Source organism: Pseudophryne corroboree, chromosome 4 (genome assembly GCF_028390025.1).
Source record: "Pseudophryne corroboree isolate aPseCor3 chromosome 4, aPseCor3.hap2, whole genome shotgun sequence".
NCBI classification, from domain to species: Eukaryota; Metazoa; Chordata; class Amphibia; order Anura; family Myobatrachidae; genus Pseudophryne; species Pseudophryne corroboree.
In genome coordinates this window covers 291,519,824-291,540,109 of record NC_086447.1, presented here as the reverse complement: position 1 = coordinate 291,540,109, position 20,286 = coordinate 291,519,824, and the positions used below count along the sequence as shown (strand labels likewise).

The 20,286-nt window shown below is 47.0% G+C and overlaps 1 protein-coding gene across 2 annotated transcripts in view; it reads left to right on the top strand.

Moving 5' to 3' along the window:
• Positions 1-20,286, top strand: part of GOLIM4 (golgi integral membrane protein 4) — a 199,570-nt gene that overhangs the window by 161,133 nt on the left and 18,151 nt on the right. For both annotated transcript variants that reach the window (XM_063916197.1, XM_063916196.1), the window contains 3 exons: positions 4,121-4,200; positions 15,279-15,391; positions 16,644-16,799. In XM_063916197.1, coding sequence (XP_063772267.1) covers positions 4,121-4,200; positions 15,279-15,391; positions 16,644-16,799 — 349 coding nt within the window. The remainder of the gene's footprint in view (positions 1-4,120; positions 4,201-15,278; positions 15,392-16,643; positions 16,800-20,286) is intronic.

Genomic DNA, 20,286 nt, shown 5'->3' with positions numbered 1-20,286 from the left:
AAAAATAAGCGCTAGGTCCATTACCGCCAGACGGGGGTTATGGACTCGGCAATGGTCAGGCGATGCCGACTCGAATCGGCACATGGAAGTTTTGCCCTATAAGGGGGTAAAACTGTTTGGGGATGGTCTTTCAGACCTCGTTTCCACAGCTACTGCTGGGAAATCGACTTTTTTGCCACAGGCTACCCCACAACAAAAGAAAGCACCGTATCATCAAGTACAGTCCTTTCGGCCCCAGAAAAGCAAGAGGGCTAGAGGCTCATCCTTTCTGCCGAGAGGCAAAGGTAGAGGAAAAAGCTGCAGCGCACAGCTAGTTCCCAAGAGCAGAAGTCCTCCCTGCGTCCGGTAAGTCCACAGCATGACGCTGGGGCTGCTCAGGCGGACCCGGGTACGGTGGGGGCCCGTCTCAGAAATTTCAGCGCCCAGTGGGCTCTCTCACATGGATCCCTGGGTCCTTCAAGTAGTATCTCAGGGGTACAGGCTGGAGTTCGAGACGTTCTTCCCCCCGCCGTTTCCTAAAATCTGCCTTACCGGCACCTCCCTCTGCCAGGGAGGCGGTGTTGGTGGCTATTCAACACTATAATCACAACAAGTGATTGTCAAGGTGCCCCTCCTTCAGCAAGGAAGGGGTTACTATTCCACAATGGTTGTGGTACCGAAACAGAACGGTTCGGTGAGACCCATCTTAAAATTAAAATACTTGAACTTTTATATCAGAAGATTCAAGTTCGAGATGGAATCGCTCAGGGCGGTTTTTTACGAGCCTGGACGAGGGGGATTACAGGGTCTCCCTGGACATCAAGGATGCGTACCTGCATGTCCCCATTTACCCTCCTCACCAGGAGTACCTCAGATGTGTGGTACAGGACTGTCACTATCAGTTCCAGACGCTGCCGTTGGAGTTGTCCACGGCACCGAAGGTCTTTACCAAGGTAATGGCCGAAATGATGATACTCCTTCGCAAGAAGGAAGTTTTTATTATCCCGTACTTGGACGATCTCCTGATAAAGGCGAGGTCCAAAGAACAGTTGGTAGTGGGGGTAGCACTCTCTCGGGAAGTGCTACAACAGCACGACTGGATTCTCAATATTCCAAAGTCACAGCTGGTCCCGACGACACGTCTTCTGTTCCTGGGAATGATTCTGGACACAGACCAGAAAAGAGTGTTTCTTCCAGTGGAAGCACACGAGTCCTGGAAAAAATGGTAGCTTCGTACGAAGCATAATTCCATTCGGAAGGTTCCACGCAAGGACGTTCCAGTGGGACCTGTGGGACAAATGGTCCGGGTCCCATCTACAGATACAACAGCGGATAACCCTGTCGGCAAGAAACAGGGTGTCGCTGCTGTGGTGGCTGCAGAGGGCTCATCTACTAGAGGGCCGCAGATCCGGAATACAGGACTGGGTCCTGGTGACCACGGAGGCCAGCCTTCGGGGCTGGGGTGCAGTCACACAGGGAAGAAATTTCCAAGGAGATTTCGCTTCACATAATTATTCTGGAGCTAAGGGCCATTTACAATGCCCTAAGCCAAGCAAGGCCCCTGCTTCAGAACCAGCCGGTACTGATCCAATCAGACAACATCACGGCGGTCGCCCATGTAAACAGACAGGGCGGCACAAGAAGCAGGATGGCGATGGCAGAAGCCACAAGGATTCTCCGATGGGCGACCTACACCCGGGAGAATGGGGACTTCTTCCAGAAGTTTTCCAAATGCGGGTAAACCGTTGGGAACGACCACGGGTGGACATGATGGCGTCCCGCCTCAACAAAAAGTTGAAAAGATATTACGCCAGGTCACCGTGGGTGTACCAGTCGGTTTATGTGTTTCCTCCTCTACCTCTCATACCCAGGGTACTGAGAATAATAAGAATGCGAGAAGTGAAAACCATACTCATGGTTCCGGATTGGCCAAGAAGAGCTTGGTACCCGGAACTTCAAGAGATGCTGGCAGAGGACCCTTGGCCTCTGCCGCTCAGACAAGACCTGCTGCAGCAGGGACCCTGTCTGTTCCAAGACTTACCGCGGCTGCGTTTGACGGCATGGCGGTTGAACACCGGATCCTAAAGGAAAAGGATATTCCAGAGGAAGTCATCCCTACCCTGATCAAAGCCAGGAAGGATGTCACCGCAAGACATTATTACCGCATTTGGCGGAAATATGTTGCTTGGTGTGAGGCCATGAAGGCCCCGAAGGAGGAATTTCAACTGGGTCGATTCCTACACTTCCTGCAAGCAGGGGTGACGTTGGGCCTCAAATTGGGGTCCATCAAGGTCCAGATTTCGGCTCTGTCGATTTTCTTCCAAAAAGAACTGGCTTCACTGCCTGAAGTTCAGACTTTTGTCAAAGGAGTTCTGCATATTCAGCCTCCTTTTGTGCCCCCAGTGGCACCTTGGGATCTCAATGTGGTTTTGGCATTCCTGAAATCACATTGGTTCGAACCACTTAAGACTGTGGAATTAAAATATCTCACGTGGAAAGTGGTCATACTGTTGGCCCTGGCTTCGGCCAGGCGGGTTTCAGATTTGGCGGCTTTGTCTTGAAAAAGCCCTTATCTGATTTTCCAGATGGATAGGGCAGAATTGAGGACTCGTCCTCAGTTTCTCCCGAAGGTGGTCTCAGCTTTTCACTTGAACCAACCTATTGTGGTGCCTGCGGCTACTAGGGACTTGGAGGATTCCAAGTTGCTGGACGTAGTCGGGTCCCTGAAAATTTATGTTTCCAGGACGGCTGGAGTCAGAAAAACTGACTCGCTGTTTATCCTGTATGCACCCAACAAGCTGGGTGCTCCTGCTTCTAAGCAGTCTATTGCGCGCTGGATTTGTAGCACTATTCAGCTGGCGCATTCTGCGGTAGGATTACCGCAGCCTAAATCAATAAAAGCCCATTCCACAAGGAAGGTGGGCTCATCTTGGGCGGCTGCCCGAGGGGTCTCGGCTTTACAACTTTGCCGAGCAGCTACTTGGTCAGGGGCAAACACGTTTGCTAAATTCTACAAATTTGATTCCCTGGCTGAGGAGGACCTGGAGTTCTCTCATTCGGTGCTGCAGAGTCATCCGCACTCTCCCGCCCGTTTGGGAGCTTTGGTATAATCCCCATGGTCCTTACGGAGTCCCCAGCATCCACTAGGACGTCAGAGAAAATAAGATTTTACTCACCGGTAAATCTATTTCTCGTAGTCCGTAGTGGATGTTGGGCGCCCATCCCAAGTGCGGATTGTCTGCAATACTTGTACATAGTTATTGTTACAAAAATCGGGTTTTGTTGTGAGCCATCTCTTCAGAGGCTCCAATTGTTATCATACTGTTAACCGGGGTTCCTGTCACGTGTTATATGGTGTGATTGGTGTGGCTGGTATGAGTCTTACCCGGGATTCAAAATCCTTCCTTATTGTGTCAGCTCTTCCGGGCACAGTTCCTAACTGAGGCTTGGAGGAGGGTCATAGGGGGAGGAGCCAGTGCACACCAGATAGTCCTAAATCTTTCTTTAGATGTGCCCAGTCTCCTGCGGAGCCGTCTATTCCCCATGGTCCTTACGGAGTCCCCAGCATCCACTACGGACTACGAGAAATAGATTTACCGGTGAGTAAAATCTTATTTTTTACTTGACTTATACCTTGCAACGTCTTCTCCATAAAGTTTGATTTAAAAGAAGAAATAGAAGAAAAAAAATCAATACTGTAGATATGTAGAAACCTGTCCACTCATCATGCACATTTGCTCTATGTGGCAGATGTATTAAGCCTGGAGAAGTGATAAAGCAGTGATAAGTGCAAGGTGATAACACGCCAGCCAATCAGCTCCTACATGTAAATTGACAGTTAGGAGCTGATTGGCTGGTGCGTTATCACCTTGTACTTATCACTGCTTTATCACTTCTCCAGGCTTAATAAATCTGACTGTATGTCTGTTATTGCCCAGTCTTGTTTTATTACTGTTTTGTTCCCAATTGTACAGTGCAACAGAATATGCTGGTGCTACATAAGTAAATGTTAATAAATAAATGTCCCATGCACATCTGTTATTCATAGTAATATATGATAAATACAACTCTGAACAAGGTAGATGGCAGTTTCACAAAATCCAGTCTCTAAAAAAAATAAATGTTTTTCTGTTCATTTTAGGGAACAAGCACATTACGATAACATGGACCATGATATTGTACAAGGAGAGGAAGAGCAACATTTGCAGGAAGAAGGAGGAGGTATGCTATTGCCTTCCTAATGGCTGCACAAATAGAATGTGACCAAACGAAAAATCCCTTTTCCCATATCTTTCTCATGGCAGTGCCACAATATATAGTTTAGGAAGGGGAGTGTCCTGTGAATACATTTTTGATAAGAGCTTATTTAATATGCACTAATACTAGTGGAGAACACACAATACTTTGGGCTGTATCCTATTGGCTATTTACTGCTGATGGAGCTACCCTACCGGCCTAGATGACAGCGCTCATCAGGGATTTTGTTAACCTGCTACAGGGAGATGAAACCAAATCCCCAACAAGTGACCATTTTTTCTGTGATCGCTGATTCGAAACCACATAGGTGGTAGGAGTAGGTGTAATTTGTCACATGATACAAACGGGCTATAATTTCATAACTGAAAATGCCCATCAGGCTTTTATTGCAATAAATGCCCATTTTTATGTGCGGCAAATTACCACGGCTAATAGGATGTCCCCCTTTGTGTGGAAGACAAGGATACTTACGTGGCCCAAACACCAATGTCTTTGGTCTACTAATAAGCCTAAAGTTTGAGAATTTTTAAGAACCATTCAACAAAACATAAAATATACATATAAAATGTAACATGTCCTCACAATTTTTCCTACAATTGACTCTCCTTTCCAGAGTCATGGAAACTCTATTGCCCCTCACCTGCTTCCCTGTTTAATTCATGCTTTCATGGTTGTAGGAGAGGGTAAGGACCTGCACTCTGTACTGAGTATATTATGTGGATGGGGCTGTGGTTAGACAGAGAGAGAGGTTCTTCTCTCTGATACTATATAGGTAAAACTGCACTTAACAGATGTAGTGGCATTAAGTTGTAAATGTGTTAACAAATGCTTTCATGCTTGTGCAATAATGTGTACTAATTATTAAATGGAAAAAGGTGTCTATAGTTTACCAAATTTAATTCAATGACTAGTAATCACTAATAAAATAATAAGTGCGCAGTCAGCAGCAGCAGGGGGTGGTCAAACCCTCCAATATAAAGAAAAGGAAATAAAGTGTACCAGCGCTGGCTGTAAAAATTACGTACAATGGACGGTTTGCTTCATTTAAAAAAAAAAATATTTTAATAATTATTTATTTCAATGACTAGTAATCTCCCATCTTTAAAATTGTTCACACCTGTAGCCCATTGTTTATTACGGTCATCCTCTGTGGGCCCGATTCAGATCTGGACGCAGCTGCGCGATTGCTCGCATCAGCCACATCCAGGTGGTCTGGGCACATGCAGCAGCCATTGTGCACATGCGCGACCTTCCACATTGCTTCCGCATCCCTGAAGTATGCTGCTGCAGTGTGATTGACAGACGTGGATGTTGTGGTGGAGGAGTTCTAGCATTGCGGAGGAAGCACCGGGAAAACAGGCAGGCCGGGACAGTTTTCGGGGCAGCTGCGTGACATCATACGTAGCTGCTCCGAAAAAAAAATGTCCGCTGACTTGCACTGCCAGGGGTCAACATTAGATCTGATGCCTCCGTAATCTAATTGCGGACGCATCGGGAGGCGGCCTCACACATGCTGGGCGGCCTTTTCCTGTGCTAGGCAGCCCCCAGCATGTGCGGAGAGGAACACCGATGTAGCTGCATACGCAGCGATCTGGGTTCATCTCTGAATAACCGCAATAATTTGCTAAAGTAAACTCGAAAATCTGTTTTCTCTCTCATACGCTGGTGCATTAATGTGCTATAGGCAGAATGCCATTGATGTTTGTTAGGACAACCATCTCAGCTAGTTAATGGATAAATACAGTGGTTAAATTACAGTTATTTATCTTTTTGCCTTGTCAAACATCTATGCCCTGTCAGAATCCATTATTCACTGGCAGAACTTAGATAGGCAGCTTGCAGTGCCAGAGGGCAGCCAGCGTGTTCTGACACACTGCAACGGGAATCAGATTGGCGGTGACCCGTTGGTTACCAAGCACCTGATTATATATATATATATATATATATATATAGCAAACCGACAATGCGGTCTGGCTCTCTCTCTTGCTATATTGTTGCGCCGGGTGCCCGCAGCCAAAATTAGTATAGAAACACAATTAAGCAGCACTCCAGGCGACTTGACAGATTCACTCATTAGCACATAGTTTCCAAGGCAACGTTTCAGTGCCGTTTAATGGAGTGGCACTTTCGTCAGGATACCTGACTAAAGTGCCACTCCATTAAACGGCACTGAAACGTTGCCTTGGAAACTATGTGCGAATGAGTGAATCTGTCAAGTCGCCTGGAGTGCTGCTTCATTGTGTTTATATATTATATATATTATATATAAATATATATATATATATATATATATATATATATATATATATATATATATATAATAATCTATATCCTAGTGTGGACATGTTGCTTCTGCATTTGGGTTAGCGTTAGCACATCACTGTGACTTCCTCCTGGACCCAGCCGTGTCAGTGCAAAAGACAGGCATATCTGCTCTAAAATGTACATGGTTATTGACAGCAAAATCTATGCATATTAAGAACGTTGCAGTTAGTCTGGGCATGAAGGGGTAGGAAATCATTTGTCCTATGTAGTCTTTACACAAATCTTATCCAGTTTGAGGCCAAGTAAAATTTAGTCCTACAGCAGTTTTAACACTAGCTCAGTGTTTCCTAAACTTTTTTGAATCAAGGCACCCTGCAGTATCACTCTTTGGTTATGTGGTGGTGGACAGCATTGCAATTCTGTTTTGTTCATATATTTTATGATTGGCAGCAGTGGTGGTTGCTCACCCGGTGCTGCAGCACAGACCAAAACTAGCAAAGGGGAGCCGGATAAGACCTAACCATTACCGAGCCACTAATATTGGCAGGTGTCTGCGGGAACGTAGGCTTAACTCATCGGGATCAATCAGCACCTCCCTGCTGTATCTGCCCTCTGCCATACTGGGAGTTGACACAGGAGTCTGGGGGGCGGACAGATACAGCAGGGAGGCGCCTATTGCTCTGTCTCGGCGGATACGACTGTGATTTGCGTTGCGGCGAGTTAAGCTTGTGTTCCCACAGACACCTGCTAATGTCAGTGGTTGCATCTTATCGGACTCCCTCTGCCAATTTTAGTCGGCACTGGTGCAACCCCATATGAGCATCTTCCACTGATAGGCAAAACCAGAGCTGTTGGCTGCCAATCACATGGGCTATCAATAATTTGGTTTAGTCCTTGACCACCAACCCATGGCACCCATGCATGTTACACAGTACCCTATTTGGGAACCACTACACCATGTATGTATCATTTCTGCTCTCTTGGGATCTCTTAGGGTGTGTACACACGGTGAGATCCTTGCTATGCCCGATTTTCACTTGCGATTTCCCTTGAGCTCCCCGGAGCCCAGCACCACTGATTTTGACTAACTTTTCTTGAAATATGGACTATGTGTTCTTACGATTTTGGCTTATGTGAGATTTTGGCTTATGTGAGATGTCATTGACATATGAGATGAACTAGATAGTACACCAATCTAGCAAGGATTAACTTGCCTGCACAGCCTATCTTTTCTTGCGATGCCGACCTGACGGGACCGCGCATTGGGATCGCAAGGTGACTTTCACCTTGCGATCTGCACTAACTTTTTTTGCGATTTTGATTATATAGTCAAAATCGAAAGAAAATATCTCCACCGTGTGTACACACCCTTAGTTTCTCTAAACGTCCTAGTGGATGCTGGGGACTCCGTCAGGACCATGGGGATTAGCGGCTCCGCAGGAGACAGGGCACAAAAATAAAGCTTTAGGATCAGGTGGTGTGCACTGGCTCCTCCCCCTATGACCCTCCTCCAAGCCTCAGTTAGGTTTTTGTGCCCGTCCGAGCAGGGTGCAATCTAGGTGGCTCTCTTAAGGAGCTGCTTAGAAAAAGTTTTAGGTTTTTTATTTTCAGTGAGTCCTGCTGGCAACAGGCTCACTGCATCGAGGGACTTAGGGGAGAGAAGTTCAACTCACCTGCGTGCAGGATGGATTGGCTTCTTAGGCTACTGGACACCATTAGCTCCAGAGGGAGTCGGAACACAGGTCTCACCCTGGGGTTCGTCCCGGAGCCGCGCCGCCGACCCCCCTTGCAGATGCTGAAGATTGAAGGTCCAGAAACCGGCTGCAGAAGGCTTTTCAGTCTTCATGAAGGTAGCGCACAGCACTGCAGCTGTGCGCCATTGTTGTCACACACTTCACACCATTAGGTCACGGAGGGTGCAGGGCGCTGCTGGGGGCGCCCTGGGCAGCAATGTATAATACTTTTTATGGCTAAAAAATACATCACATATAGCCCTTGAGGCTATATGGATGTATTTAACCCCTGCCAGATATCTCAAACTCCGGGAGAAAAGCCCGCCGGAATAGGGGGCGGGGCTTATTCTCCTCAGCACACAGCGCCATTTTCCTGCTCAGCTCCGCTGTGAGGAAGGCTCCCAGGACTCTCCCCTGCACTGCACTACAGAAACAGGGTAAAACAGAGAGGGGGGGCACTTTTTTTGGCGATATTTTATATATTTAAGCTGCTATAAGGATACAACACTTATATAAGGTTGTTCCCATATATATTATAGCGCTTGGGTGTGTGCTGGCAAACTCTCCCTCTGTCTCCCCAAAGGGCTAGTGGGATCCTGTCTACAATAGAGCATTCCCTGTGTGTCTGCTGTGTGTCGGTACGTGTGTGTCGACATGTATGAGGACGATGTTGGTGTGGAGGCAGAGCAATTGCCAATAATGGTGATGTCACCCCCCAGGGAGTCGACACCGGAATGGATGGCTTTGTTTATGGAATTACGTGATAATGTCAGCACATTACAAAAATCAGTTGACGACATGAGACGGCCGGAAAACCAGTTGGTACCTGCCCAGGCGTCTCAGACACCGTCAGGGGCTGTAAAACGCCCTTTACCTCAGTCGGTCGACACAGACCCAGACACGGACACTGAATCTAGTGTCGACGGTGATGAAACAAACGTATTTTCAAGTAGGGCCACACGTTATATGATCACGGCAATGAAGGAGGCTTTGCATATCTCTGATACTGCAAGTACCACAAAAAGGGGTATTATGTGGGGGGTAAAAAAAACTACCTGTAGTTTTTCCTGAATCAGAGGAATTGAATGATGTATGTGATGAAGCGTGGGTTAACCCAGATAGAAAAGTGCTAATTTCAAAAAAGTTATTGGCATTATACCCTTTCCCGCCAGAGGTTAGGGCGCGCTGGGAAACACCCCCTAAGGTGGATAAGGCGCTCACACGCTTATCAAAACAAGTGGCGTTACCGTCTCCTGATACGGCCGCCCTCAAGGATCCAGCTGATAGGAGGCTGGAAACTACCCTAAAAAGTATATACACACATACTGGTGTTATACTGCGACCAGCCATCGCCTCAGCCTGGATGTGCAGTGCTGGGGTGATCTGGTCGGATTCCCTGACTGAAAATATTGATACCCTGGATAGGGACAGTATTTTACAGACTTTAGAGCAATTAAAGGATGCTTTTCTTTATATGCGAGATGCTCAGAGGGATATTTGCACTCTGGCATCGAGAGTAAGTGCGATGTCCATATCTGCCAGAAGAAGTTTATGGACACGACAGTGGTCAGGTGATGCGGATTCATAACGGCATATGGAAGTATTGCCGTATAAAGGGGAGGAATTATTTGGCGTCGGTCTATCGGATCTGGTGGCCACGGCAACGGCCGGGAAATCCACCTTTTTACCTCAGACCCCCTCCCAACAAAAAAAGACACCGTCTTTTCAGCCGCAGTCCTTTCGGTCCTATAAGAACAAGCGGGCAAAAGGACAGTCATATCTGCCCCGAGGCAGAGGAAAGGGTAAGAGAGGGCAGCAAGCAGCTCCTTCCCAGGAACAGAAGCCCTCCGCGGGTTCTGCAAAGCCCTCAGCATGACGCTGGGGCTTTACAAGCGGACTCAGAAACGGTGGGGGGTCGACTCAAGAATTTCAGCGCGCAGTGGGCTTGCTCACAGGTGGACCCCTGGATCCTGCAGATAATATCTCAGGGTTACAGGTTGGAATTCGAGAAGTCTCCCCCTCGCCGGTTCCTAAAGTCTGCTCTGCCAACGTCTCCCTCAGACAGGGCGACGGTATTGGAAGCCATTCACAAGCTGTATTCTCAGCAGGTGATAGTCAAGGTACCCCTCCTACAACAGGGAAAGGGGTATTATTCCACACTATTTGTGGTACCGAAGCCGGACGGCTCGGTAAGACCTATTCTAAATCTGAAATCTTTGAACCTGTACATACAAAAATTCAAGTTCAAGATGGAGTCACTCAGAGCAGTGATAGCGAATCTGGAAGAAGGGGACTTTATGGTGTCCCTGGACATCAAGGATGCTTACCTGCATGTCCCAATTTGCCCTTCACATCAAGGGTACCTCAGGTTCGTGGTGCAAAACTGTCATTATCAGTTTCAGACGCTGCCGTTTGGATTGTCCACGGCACCTCGGGTCTTTACCAAGGTAATGGCCGAAATGATGTTTCTTCTACGAAGAAAAGGCGTATTAATTATCCCTTACTTGGACGATCTCCTGATAAGGGCAAGGTCCAGAGAACAGCTGGAGGACGGAGTAGCACTAACCCAAGTAGTGCTGCAACAACACGGGTGGATTCTGAATTTCCCAAAATCTCAGTTGACCCCGACAACACGTCTGCTGTTCCTGGGAATGATTCTGGACACGGTTCAGAGAAAGGTGTTTCTTCCGGAGGAGAAAGCCAGGGAGTTATCCGAACTTGTCAGGAACCTCCTAAAACCAGGAAAAGTGTCTGTGCATCAATGCACAAGAGTCCTGGGAAAGATGGTGGCTTCTTACGAAGCAATCCCATTCGGCAGATTCCACGCACGAACTTTTCAGTGGGATCTGCTGGACAAATGGTCCGGATCGCATCTGCAGATGCATCAGCGGATAACCTTATCGCCACGGACAAGGGTGTCTCTTCTGTGGTGGTTACAGAGTGCTCATCTGTTACAAGGCCGCAGATTCGGCATACAGGACTGGGTCCTGGTGACCACGGATGCCAGTCTGAGAGGCTGGGGAGCGGTCACACAGGGAAGAAACTTCCAGGGAGTATGGTCAAGCCTGGAGATGTCTCTTCACATAAATATACTGGAGCTAAGAGCGATTTACAATGCTCTAAGCCTGGCAAAACCCCTGCTTCAGGGTCGGCCGGTGTTGATCCAGTCGGACAACATCACGGCAGTCGCCCACGTAAACAGACAGGGCGGCACAAGAAGCAGGAGAGCAATGGCAGAAGCTGCAAGGATTCTTCGCTGGGCGGAAGATCATGTGATAGCACTGTCAGCAGTGTTCATTCCGGGAGTGGACAACTGGGAAGCAGATTTCCTCAGCAGACACGATCTACACCCGGGAGAGTGGGGACTTCATCCAGAAGTCTTCCACATGATTGTGAACCGTTGGGAAAAACCAAAGGTGGATATGATGGCGTCTCGCCTCAACAAAAAACTGGACAGGTATTGCGCCAGGTCAAGAGACCCTCAGGCAATAGCTGTGGACGCTCTGGTAACACCGTGGGTGTTCCAGTCAGTGTATGTGTTTCCTCCTCTGCCTCTCATACCCAAAGTACTGAGAATTATACGGCAAAGGGGAGTAAGAACGATACTCGTGGCTCCGGATTGGCCAAGAAAAACTTGGTACCCGGAACTTCAGGAGATGCTCACGGAAAATCCGTGGCCTCTACCTCTAAGACGGGACCTGATTCAGCAGGGACCGTGTCTATTCCAAGACTTACCGCGGCTGCGTTTGACGGCGTGGCGGTTGAACGCCGAATTCTAAGGGAAAAAGGCATTCCGGAAGAGGTCATCCCTACACTGGTTAAAGCCAGGAAGGAGGTGACTGCACAACATTATCACCGCATTTGGAGAAAATATGTTGGGTGGTGCGAGGCCAGGAAGGCCCCCACGGAGGAATTTCAATTGGGTCGATTCCTACATTTCCTGCAAACAGGATTGTCTATGGGCCTCAAGTTGGGGTCCATTAAGGTTCAAATTTCGGCCCTGTCGATTTTCTTCCAGAAAGAATTGGCTTCAGTTCCTGAAGTCAAGACTTTTGTAAAAGGAGTACTACATATACAGCCCCCGATTGTGCCCCCAGTGGCTCCGTGGGACCTTAATGTAGTTTTGGATTTTCTAAAATCCCATTGGTTTGAGCCACTCAAATCGGCGGATTTGAAATATCTTACATGGAAAGTAACCATGCTACTGGCCCTGGCTTCAGCCAGGAGAGTGTCAGAATTGGCGGCTTTATCGTATAAAAGCCCATATCTGATTTTCCATTCGGACAGGGCAGAACTGCGGACGCGTCCTCATTTTCTGCCTAAGGTGGTGTCAGCGTTTCACCTGAACCAGCCTATTGTGGTGCCTGCGGCTACTAGCGATTTGGAGGATTCCAAGTTGCTGGACGTTGTCAGGGCATTGAAAATATATATTTCAAGGACGGCTGGAGTCAGAAAATCTGACTCGCTGTTTATACTGTATGCACCCAACAAGTTGGGTGCTCCTGCTTCTAAGCAGACGATTGCTCGTTGGATTTGTAGCACAATTCAACTTGCACATTCTGTGGCAGGCCTGCCACAGCCTAAATCTGTCAAGGCCCATTCCACAAGGAAGGTGGGCTCATCCTGGGCGGCTGCCCGAGGGGTCTCGGCATTACAACTATGCCGAGCAGCTACGTGGTCGGGGGAGAACACGTTTGTAAAATTCTACAAATTTGATACCCTGGCTAAAGAGGACCTGGAGTTCTCTCATTCGGTGCTGCAGAGTCATCCGCACTCTCCCGCCCGTTTGGGAGCTTTGGTATAATCCCCATGGTCCTGACGGAGTCCCCAGCATCCACTAGGACGTTTAGAGAAAATAAGATTTTACTTACCGATAAATCTATTTCTCGTAGTCCGTAGTGGATGCTGGGCGCCCATCCCAAGTGCGGATTGTCTGCAATACTTGTACATAGTTATTGTTACAAAAAAATCGGGTTGTTCTTGTTGTGAGCCGTCTGTTCAGAGGCTCCTACGTTGTCATACTGTTAACTGGGTTCAGATCACAAGTTGTACGGTGTGATTGGTGTGGCTGGTATGAGTCTTACCCGGGATTCAAAATCCTTCCTTATTGTGTACGCTCGTCCGGGCACAGTATCCTAACTGAGGCTTGGAGGAGGGTCATAGGGGGAGGAGCCAGTGCACACCGCCTGATCCTAAAGCTTTATTTTTGTGCCCTGTCTCCTGCGGAGCCGCTAATCCCCATGGTCCTGACGGAGTCCCCAGCATCCACTACGGACTACGAGAAATAGATTTATCGGTAAGTAAAATCTTATTTTTTGTTTGTGACTTAGACTTTTCTGGTCCTCTTTTTTTTTTTTTTTTTTTCTTTCTTATCTGTTCTTCAAAAATATATAAATTTAAGTAATTCATTCACATATCAGTCCTAGTAAAGCCAAGAAAATTGGTTCTATGAACTTTATTTTGTGCTGGAGCTGGTTTTAATTATTGGCAATGAAACATTTGGTTGTGTCCTCTGGTTCCAAGTATAACATCGCTGCAGTGCAGAGCTGCCGGCAGTATTTCTCTCTCACAATGCAGCAAAGCAGAGGCTCAGAAACTGAGACTGGCTCACCTTTATTACTCCATGCAGCAGAGGCAATGACGGAAATACAATTATGTAATAGAGAGCAGACTATAAACTTGTGGATGTTACTGTATAAATCCATCCAAGGTTCTACTGAAATTCCTTGCTAAAAGAGAATGCAACTTCAGTAGAGTGAAGGTAACAACCTTTTAAGTGCTAAAAAATAAATAGAATTAAACAAAGTAATATATAAAACACAAATGTAATGACAGCCTTTGGATTCTCATGGAGTGTCAGCATCTGTCTTGCTGGAGTATTATCATGGGCTTGTAGTAAAAGCTATGCGTGGTTCTGAGGGGCAGATGTATTAACCTGGAGAAGGCATAAGGAAGTGATAAACCAGTGATAAGTGGAAGGTGATAAACGCACCAGCCAATCAGCTCCAATATGTAAATGAACAGTTAGGAGCTGACTGGCTGGTGCGTTTATCACCTTGCACTTATCACTTGTTTATCACTTCCTTATCCTCTCCAGGCTTAATACATCTGCCCCTGAGTCCGAAATGGAAGACTGATCTTGTGTACCTAGCAAGGGACTGGTGCAAGTGGCAATATGAGTAATGGCAGTTGGTGTAAAATCAGTGAGCGACCCGGCTTAACTGAACGGAACTCACATTAGCATATAGTAGTAAATCTGGCTACACACAAACGCATTCGCTATGTCCAACAATAGAAACCTAGATTTTCATTGAACCACCATATCATAAATACCCATCCACTTTAATTGTTGTTTATTGCACAGAGGGGTGAATTTACTAAGAAGGAGTTCTATTTAAGGTGGGATGTTGTCCATAGCAACCAATCATATTCTACTTCCCATTTATCGAACATCTCCTATAAGAGAATACCTAGAATCTGATTGGTTGCTATGGGCAACATGCCATCTTAAATAGAGCTCCCATCTTAGTAAATTTACCCCAAAGTATGAAATACAGAAAGATTAGAAATGTCACTGTTCATTACTCTGTGTGTGTGTGTGTGTGTGTGTGTGTGTGTGTGTGTGTGTGTGTGTGTGTGTGTGTGTATCTATCCTTGTTAGCCTGAAGCAGATGATGTCTGTAAATATTTATGTATATGTTCCCAATACTACCTCAGCTATTAGTAAAGTGCTGAATACAACTTCTGACCCGTTATTTCCGTTATACACCACCACCTATCAGGGTCTATCAGAGGCCACCAGGCAAAGGCGGAGGCAAATCTTCTAACAATTTACAGCAACACCATTTCTAATTGGCTCACTGTGCCAGGTGCAGATGGTTAAGTGATCACAGACGAGAACAGAATTGATAAACTGCCAGCGCCAAATTTAACAGCCAAATAAAGCGTAATAAGCACTTTGCATCAACAAAAATCTGCAATCAGCCATACCCTATGAGACCCACATTATTTTCTTGCAAAATACTTAATGTCATTTTATTCCAGCTTACGAAAGAGACAATCATCAAGATGAAGCTGAAGAAGCAGATGATGCAGGTAAAGATGCAAATGAGGAGCAAGCTATGGATCAAGAGGCTGCGAGCAGAGAGCGCCACAAGGTACAGTTTGTGTGATTATATTGTGCTACTGGAAGTAGAAGACAGATGATATATGCAAATAAGCAATACGAACTTTCCTTTTCTTATTGGTCAAGCTATGGTAATAAAAACCTTACCAGCAAACAGATTATTCTGAAATACAGCATCTGGAACATCACAGTGCTTCAGATGCAGGTGGCAGTAACCCTACTGTTTGTCTGATGATACCTAGCTCAGACATTTAATGAAGCATCTTAATCTTGTTCATTGATTAGTGTCAGACAGTTTAACCTTATTACAAAGGCTTTACAGAGCTGTTGTAAGTAGGACCATTAACCCAACATAATTTACAGATGGAGCAGGGGTTATTATTGTTTGAAGCACAGAATGTTTTTTCAGTGTCATGAAATACCCTGAGTATTATACAGCTGTATTGTCACATCCGTCTGTTACTCATTTCATTGGAGTTACTGTATACTTGGTTTTAACATATATTTAAAGAGAGCACAGTAACGAGTTTCCTTTCTATAAAATGTAATATGTACCAAAGTTCATTTTATAGATCTATTTTGTTCACAATAAATGTTCCATCATGATGGAACTGGAGTTGTAGGTCCACTCCCTTGTTTGTCTTGCAAATTCTCTCTGTACTGTAAAACAAAAGATAGTCTTATTGGATCCCATTAACCGGTAATGTATTTATGCCCATAGTGAGATCCTTGAGTAGCTAGAAGTCAGTTATTTCTTTGCAGTGTGAAGTACAGAACACTAACCTATATTTAAATGTGTTTTAACAGAAAAACAGATTACTTTGATATTCTATGCCAATCTGTCCTGCAATCTCACTTCATCTCTAGCAGAAACTATATTGGTTTCGATACGCTAAACTGTCTGAAAAAAGTGATATTTTAAAACTGCGAATGAACTCAATTGGAAAGAGACCTGTAAAGCAATAAAAACAAAGCATCCACCGTTACTTATGTAAATATAATACTGATTGGTGCGGTTATTTAGCCAGTTTCTCGGAAACAAAGTCAAATTTTAATTAAAAAATTTCCTCCTGTAATGAGGATTTTAGGATCATAGAATGTAATACATCTTTTGTTTGTTTACTGCGATCTCAGTTGTAATTAAAGTTTGGTGCTTTATTTAGTGTAAACAATGAATATTTCCTTTGAGTAAATGGGAACATAGGAGAAGAATGGAGATTATGCTGGTTTTATAAATGCATTTCCAGCACCACGATAACATGATTTATGCGCTTATATGCCAGGCTGCTGCAGAGGAGGTCAACCCTGCAGATGATCCCAATAACCAAGGGGAAGATGAATTTGAAGAGGCAGAACAGGAGAGAGAGGAGAACCTGCCAGACGAGAATGAAGAGCAGAGGCAGAAGCAGAGCCAGGCAGAGAAACAAGAGCATTTAGTGGTAAGGAGTCTCGGCATTACTGAATAAAGTGCCACTTGAAGTCACTTGGAGGCAGAAGAACTCCACAAAACAGGAACCTGAAAGAACGTCTATGATAACTCGCAGACTTCATCCAGCTTTCCAAGCAAATGCTCCTGGAAAATACACATTTTTATGCTTGACTAGAAAAGCAAATGGCTAGTAACTTTTTTTTTTTTAAACGCAAGAAATTGTAATTATTGTAATGAAAGTTTCCTGTTTACTCTGCATCAAAAAAAATAATGCATGAAAATTTCAGCTCATGGCCTTAACAGCAAGAAATATAACTAACACTGTAAACGCTGTTTGCAATGGGTTGGGATTGGGAGACTGGCAGGGAAGATGCCGGTGGTCTAAATCATGACTGCGGCATCCCTTCCCCTTCTAACCCTCCCATATCGTAGCTTAACTCTAACCCTCCCTCCCTGCAGCCTAAAACTAACCCTCCCTCCCCACAGCCTATAAATAACCCTCCCTCCACGCGTCCTAAACATAACCCTCCCTCCCCACAGCCTATAAATAACCCTCCCTCCCTGCAGCCTAAAACTAACCCACCCTCCCTCCCCACAGCCTATAAATAACCCTCCCTCCCCGCGTCCTTAACATAACCCTCCCTCCCTGCAGCCTATAAATAACCCTCCCTCCCCACAGCCTATAAATAACCCTCCCTCCACGCGTCCTAAACATAACCCTCCCTCCCCACTGCCTATAAATAACCCTCCCTCCCTGCAGCCTAAAACTAACCCTCCCTCCCCACAGCCTATAAATAACCCTCCCTCCCCGCGTCCTTAACATAACCCTCCCTCCCTGCAGCCTATAAATAACCCTCCCTCCCCACAGCCTATAAATAACCCTCCCTCCCCGCGTCCTTAACATAACCCTCCCTCCCTGCAGCCTATAAATAACCCTCCCTCCCTGCAGCCTATAAATAACCCTCCCTCCCCAGAGCCTATAAATAACCCTCCCTTCACGCGTCCTTAACATAACCCTCCCTCCCTGCAGCCTATAAATAACCCTCCCTCCCCACAGCCTATAAATAACCCTCCCTCCACGCGTCCTAAACATAACCCTCCCTCCCTGCAGCCTATAAATAACCCTCCCTCCCCACAGCCTATAAATAACCCTCCCTCCCCGCGTCCTTAACATAACCCTCCCTCCCTGCAGCCTATAAATAACCCTCCCTCCCCACAGCCTATAAATAACCCTCCCTCCCCGCGTCCTTAACATAACCCTCCCTCCCTGCAGCCTATAAATAACCCTCCCTCCCCACAGCCTATAAATAACCCTCCCTCCCTGCAGCCTATAAATAACCCTCCCTCCCCAGAGCCTATAAATAACCCTCCCTCCACGCGTCCTTAACATAACCCTCCCTCCCTGCAGCCTATAAATAACCCTCCCTCCCCACAGCCTATAAATAACCCTCCCTCCCCGCGTCCTTAACATAACCCTCCCTCCCTGCAGCCTATAAATAACCCTCCCTCCCCAGAGCCTATAAATAACCCTCCCTCCACGCGTCCTTAACATAACCCTCCCTCCCTGCAGCCTATAAATAACCCTCCCTCCCCACAGCCTATAAATAACCCTCCCTCCCCGCGTCCTTAACATAACCCTCCCTCCCTGCAGCCTATAAATAACCCTCCCTCCCCACAGCCTATAAATAACCCTCCCTCCACGCGTCCTAAACATAACCCTCCCTCCCTGCAGCCTATAAATAACCCTCCCTCCCCACAGCCTATAAATAACCCTCCCTCCCCGCGTCCTTAACATAACCCTCCCTCCCTGCAGCCTATAAATAACCCTCCCTCCCCACAGCCTATAAATAACCCTCCCTCCCCGCGTCCTTAACATAACCCTCCCTCCCTGCAGCCTATAAATAACCCTCCCTCCCTGCAGCCTATAAATAACCCTCCCTCCCCAGAGCCTATAAATAACCCTCCCTCCACGCGTCCTTAACATAACCCTCCCTCCCCACAGCCTATAAATAACCCTCCCTCCCCGCGTCCTTAACATAACCCTCCCTCCCTGCAGCCTATAAATAACCCTCCCTCCCCACAGCCTATAAATAACCCTCCCTCCACGCGTCCTAAACATAACCCTCCCTCCCTGCAGCCTATAAATAACCCTCCCTCCCCACAGCCTATAAATAACCCTCCCTCCCCACAGCCTATAAATAACCCTCCCTCCCCGCGTCCTTAACATAACCCTCCCTCCCTGCAGCCTATAAATAACCCTCCCTCCCCACAGCCTATAAATAACCCTCCCTCCACGCGTCCTTAACATAACCCTCCCTCCCTGCAGCCTATAAATAACCCTCCCTCCCCACAGCCTATAAATAACCCTCCCTCCCCGCGTCCTTAACATAACCCTCCCTCCCTGCAGCCTATAAATAACCCTCCCTCCCTGCAGCCTATAAATAACCCTCCCTCCCCAGAGCCTATAAATAACCCTCCCTCCACGCGTCCTTAACATAACCCTCCCTCCCTGCAGCCTATAAATGACCCTCCCTCCCCACAGCCTATAAATAACCCTCCCTCCCCGCGTCCTTAACATAACCCTCCCTCCCTGCAGCCTATAAATAACCCTCCCTCCCCACAGCCTATAAATAACCCTCCCTCCACGCGTCCTAAACATAACCCTCCCTCCCTGCAGCCTATAAATAACCCTCCCTCCCCACAGCCTATAAATAACCCTCCCTCCCCGCGTCCTTAACATAACCCTCCCTCCCTGCAGCCTATAAATAACCCTCCCTCCCCACAGCCTATAAATAACCCTCCCTCCCCGCGTCCTTAACATAACCCTCCCTCCCTGCAGCCTATAAATAACCCTCCCTCCCTGCAGCCTATAAATAACCCTCCCTCCCCAGAGCCTATAAATAACCCTCCCTCCACGCGTCCTTAACATAACCCTCCCTCCCTGCAGCCTATAAATAACCCTCCCTCCCCACAGCCTATAAATAACCCTCCCTCCCCGCGTCCTTAACATAACCCTCCCTCCCTGCAGCCTATAAATAACCCTCCCTCCCCACAGCCTATAAATAACCCTCCCTCCACGCGTCCTAAACATAACCCTCCCTCCCTGCAGCCTATAAATAACCCTCCCTCCCCACAGCCTATAAATAACCCTCCCTCCCCGCGTCCTTAACATAACCCTCCCTCCCTGCAGCCTATAAATAACCCTCCCTCCCCACAGCCTATAAATAACCCTCCCTCCCCGCGTCCTTAACATAACCCTCCCTCCCTGCAGCCTATAAATAACCCTCCCTCCCTGCAGCCTATAAATAACCCTCCCTCCCCAGAGCCTATAAATAACCCTCCCTCCACACGTCCTAAACATAACCCTCCCTCCCTGCAGCCTAAAACTAACCCTCCCTCCCCACAGCCTATAAATAACCCTCCCTCCTGCGTCCTAAACATAACCCTCCCTCCCTGCAGCCTAAAACTAACCCTCCCTCCCCACAGCCTATAAATAA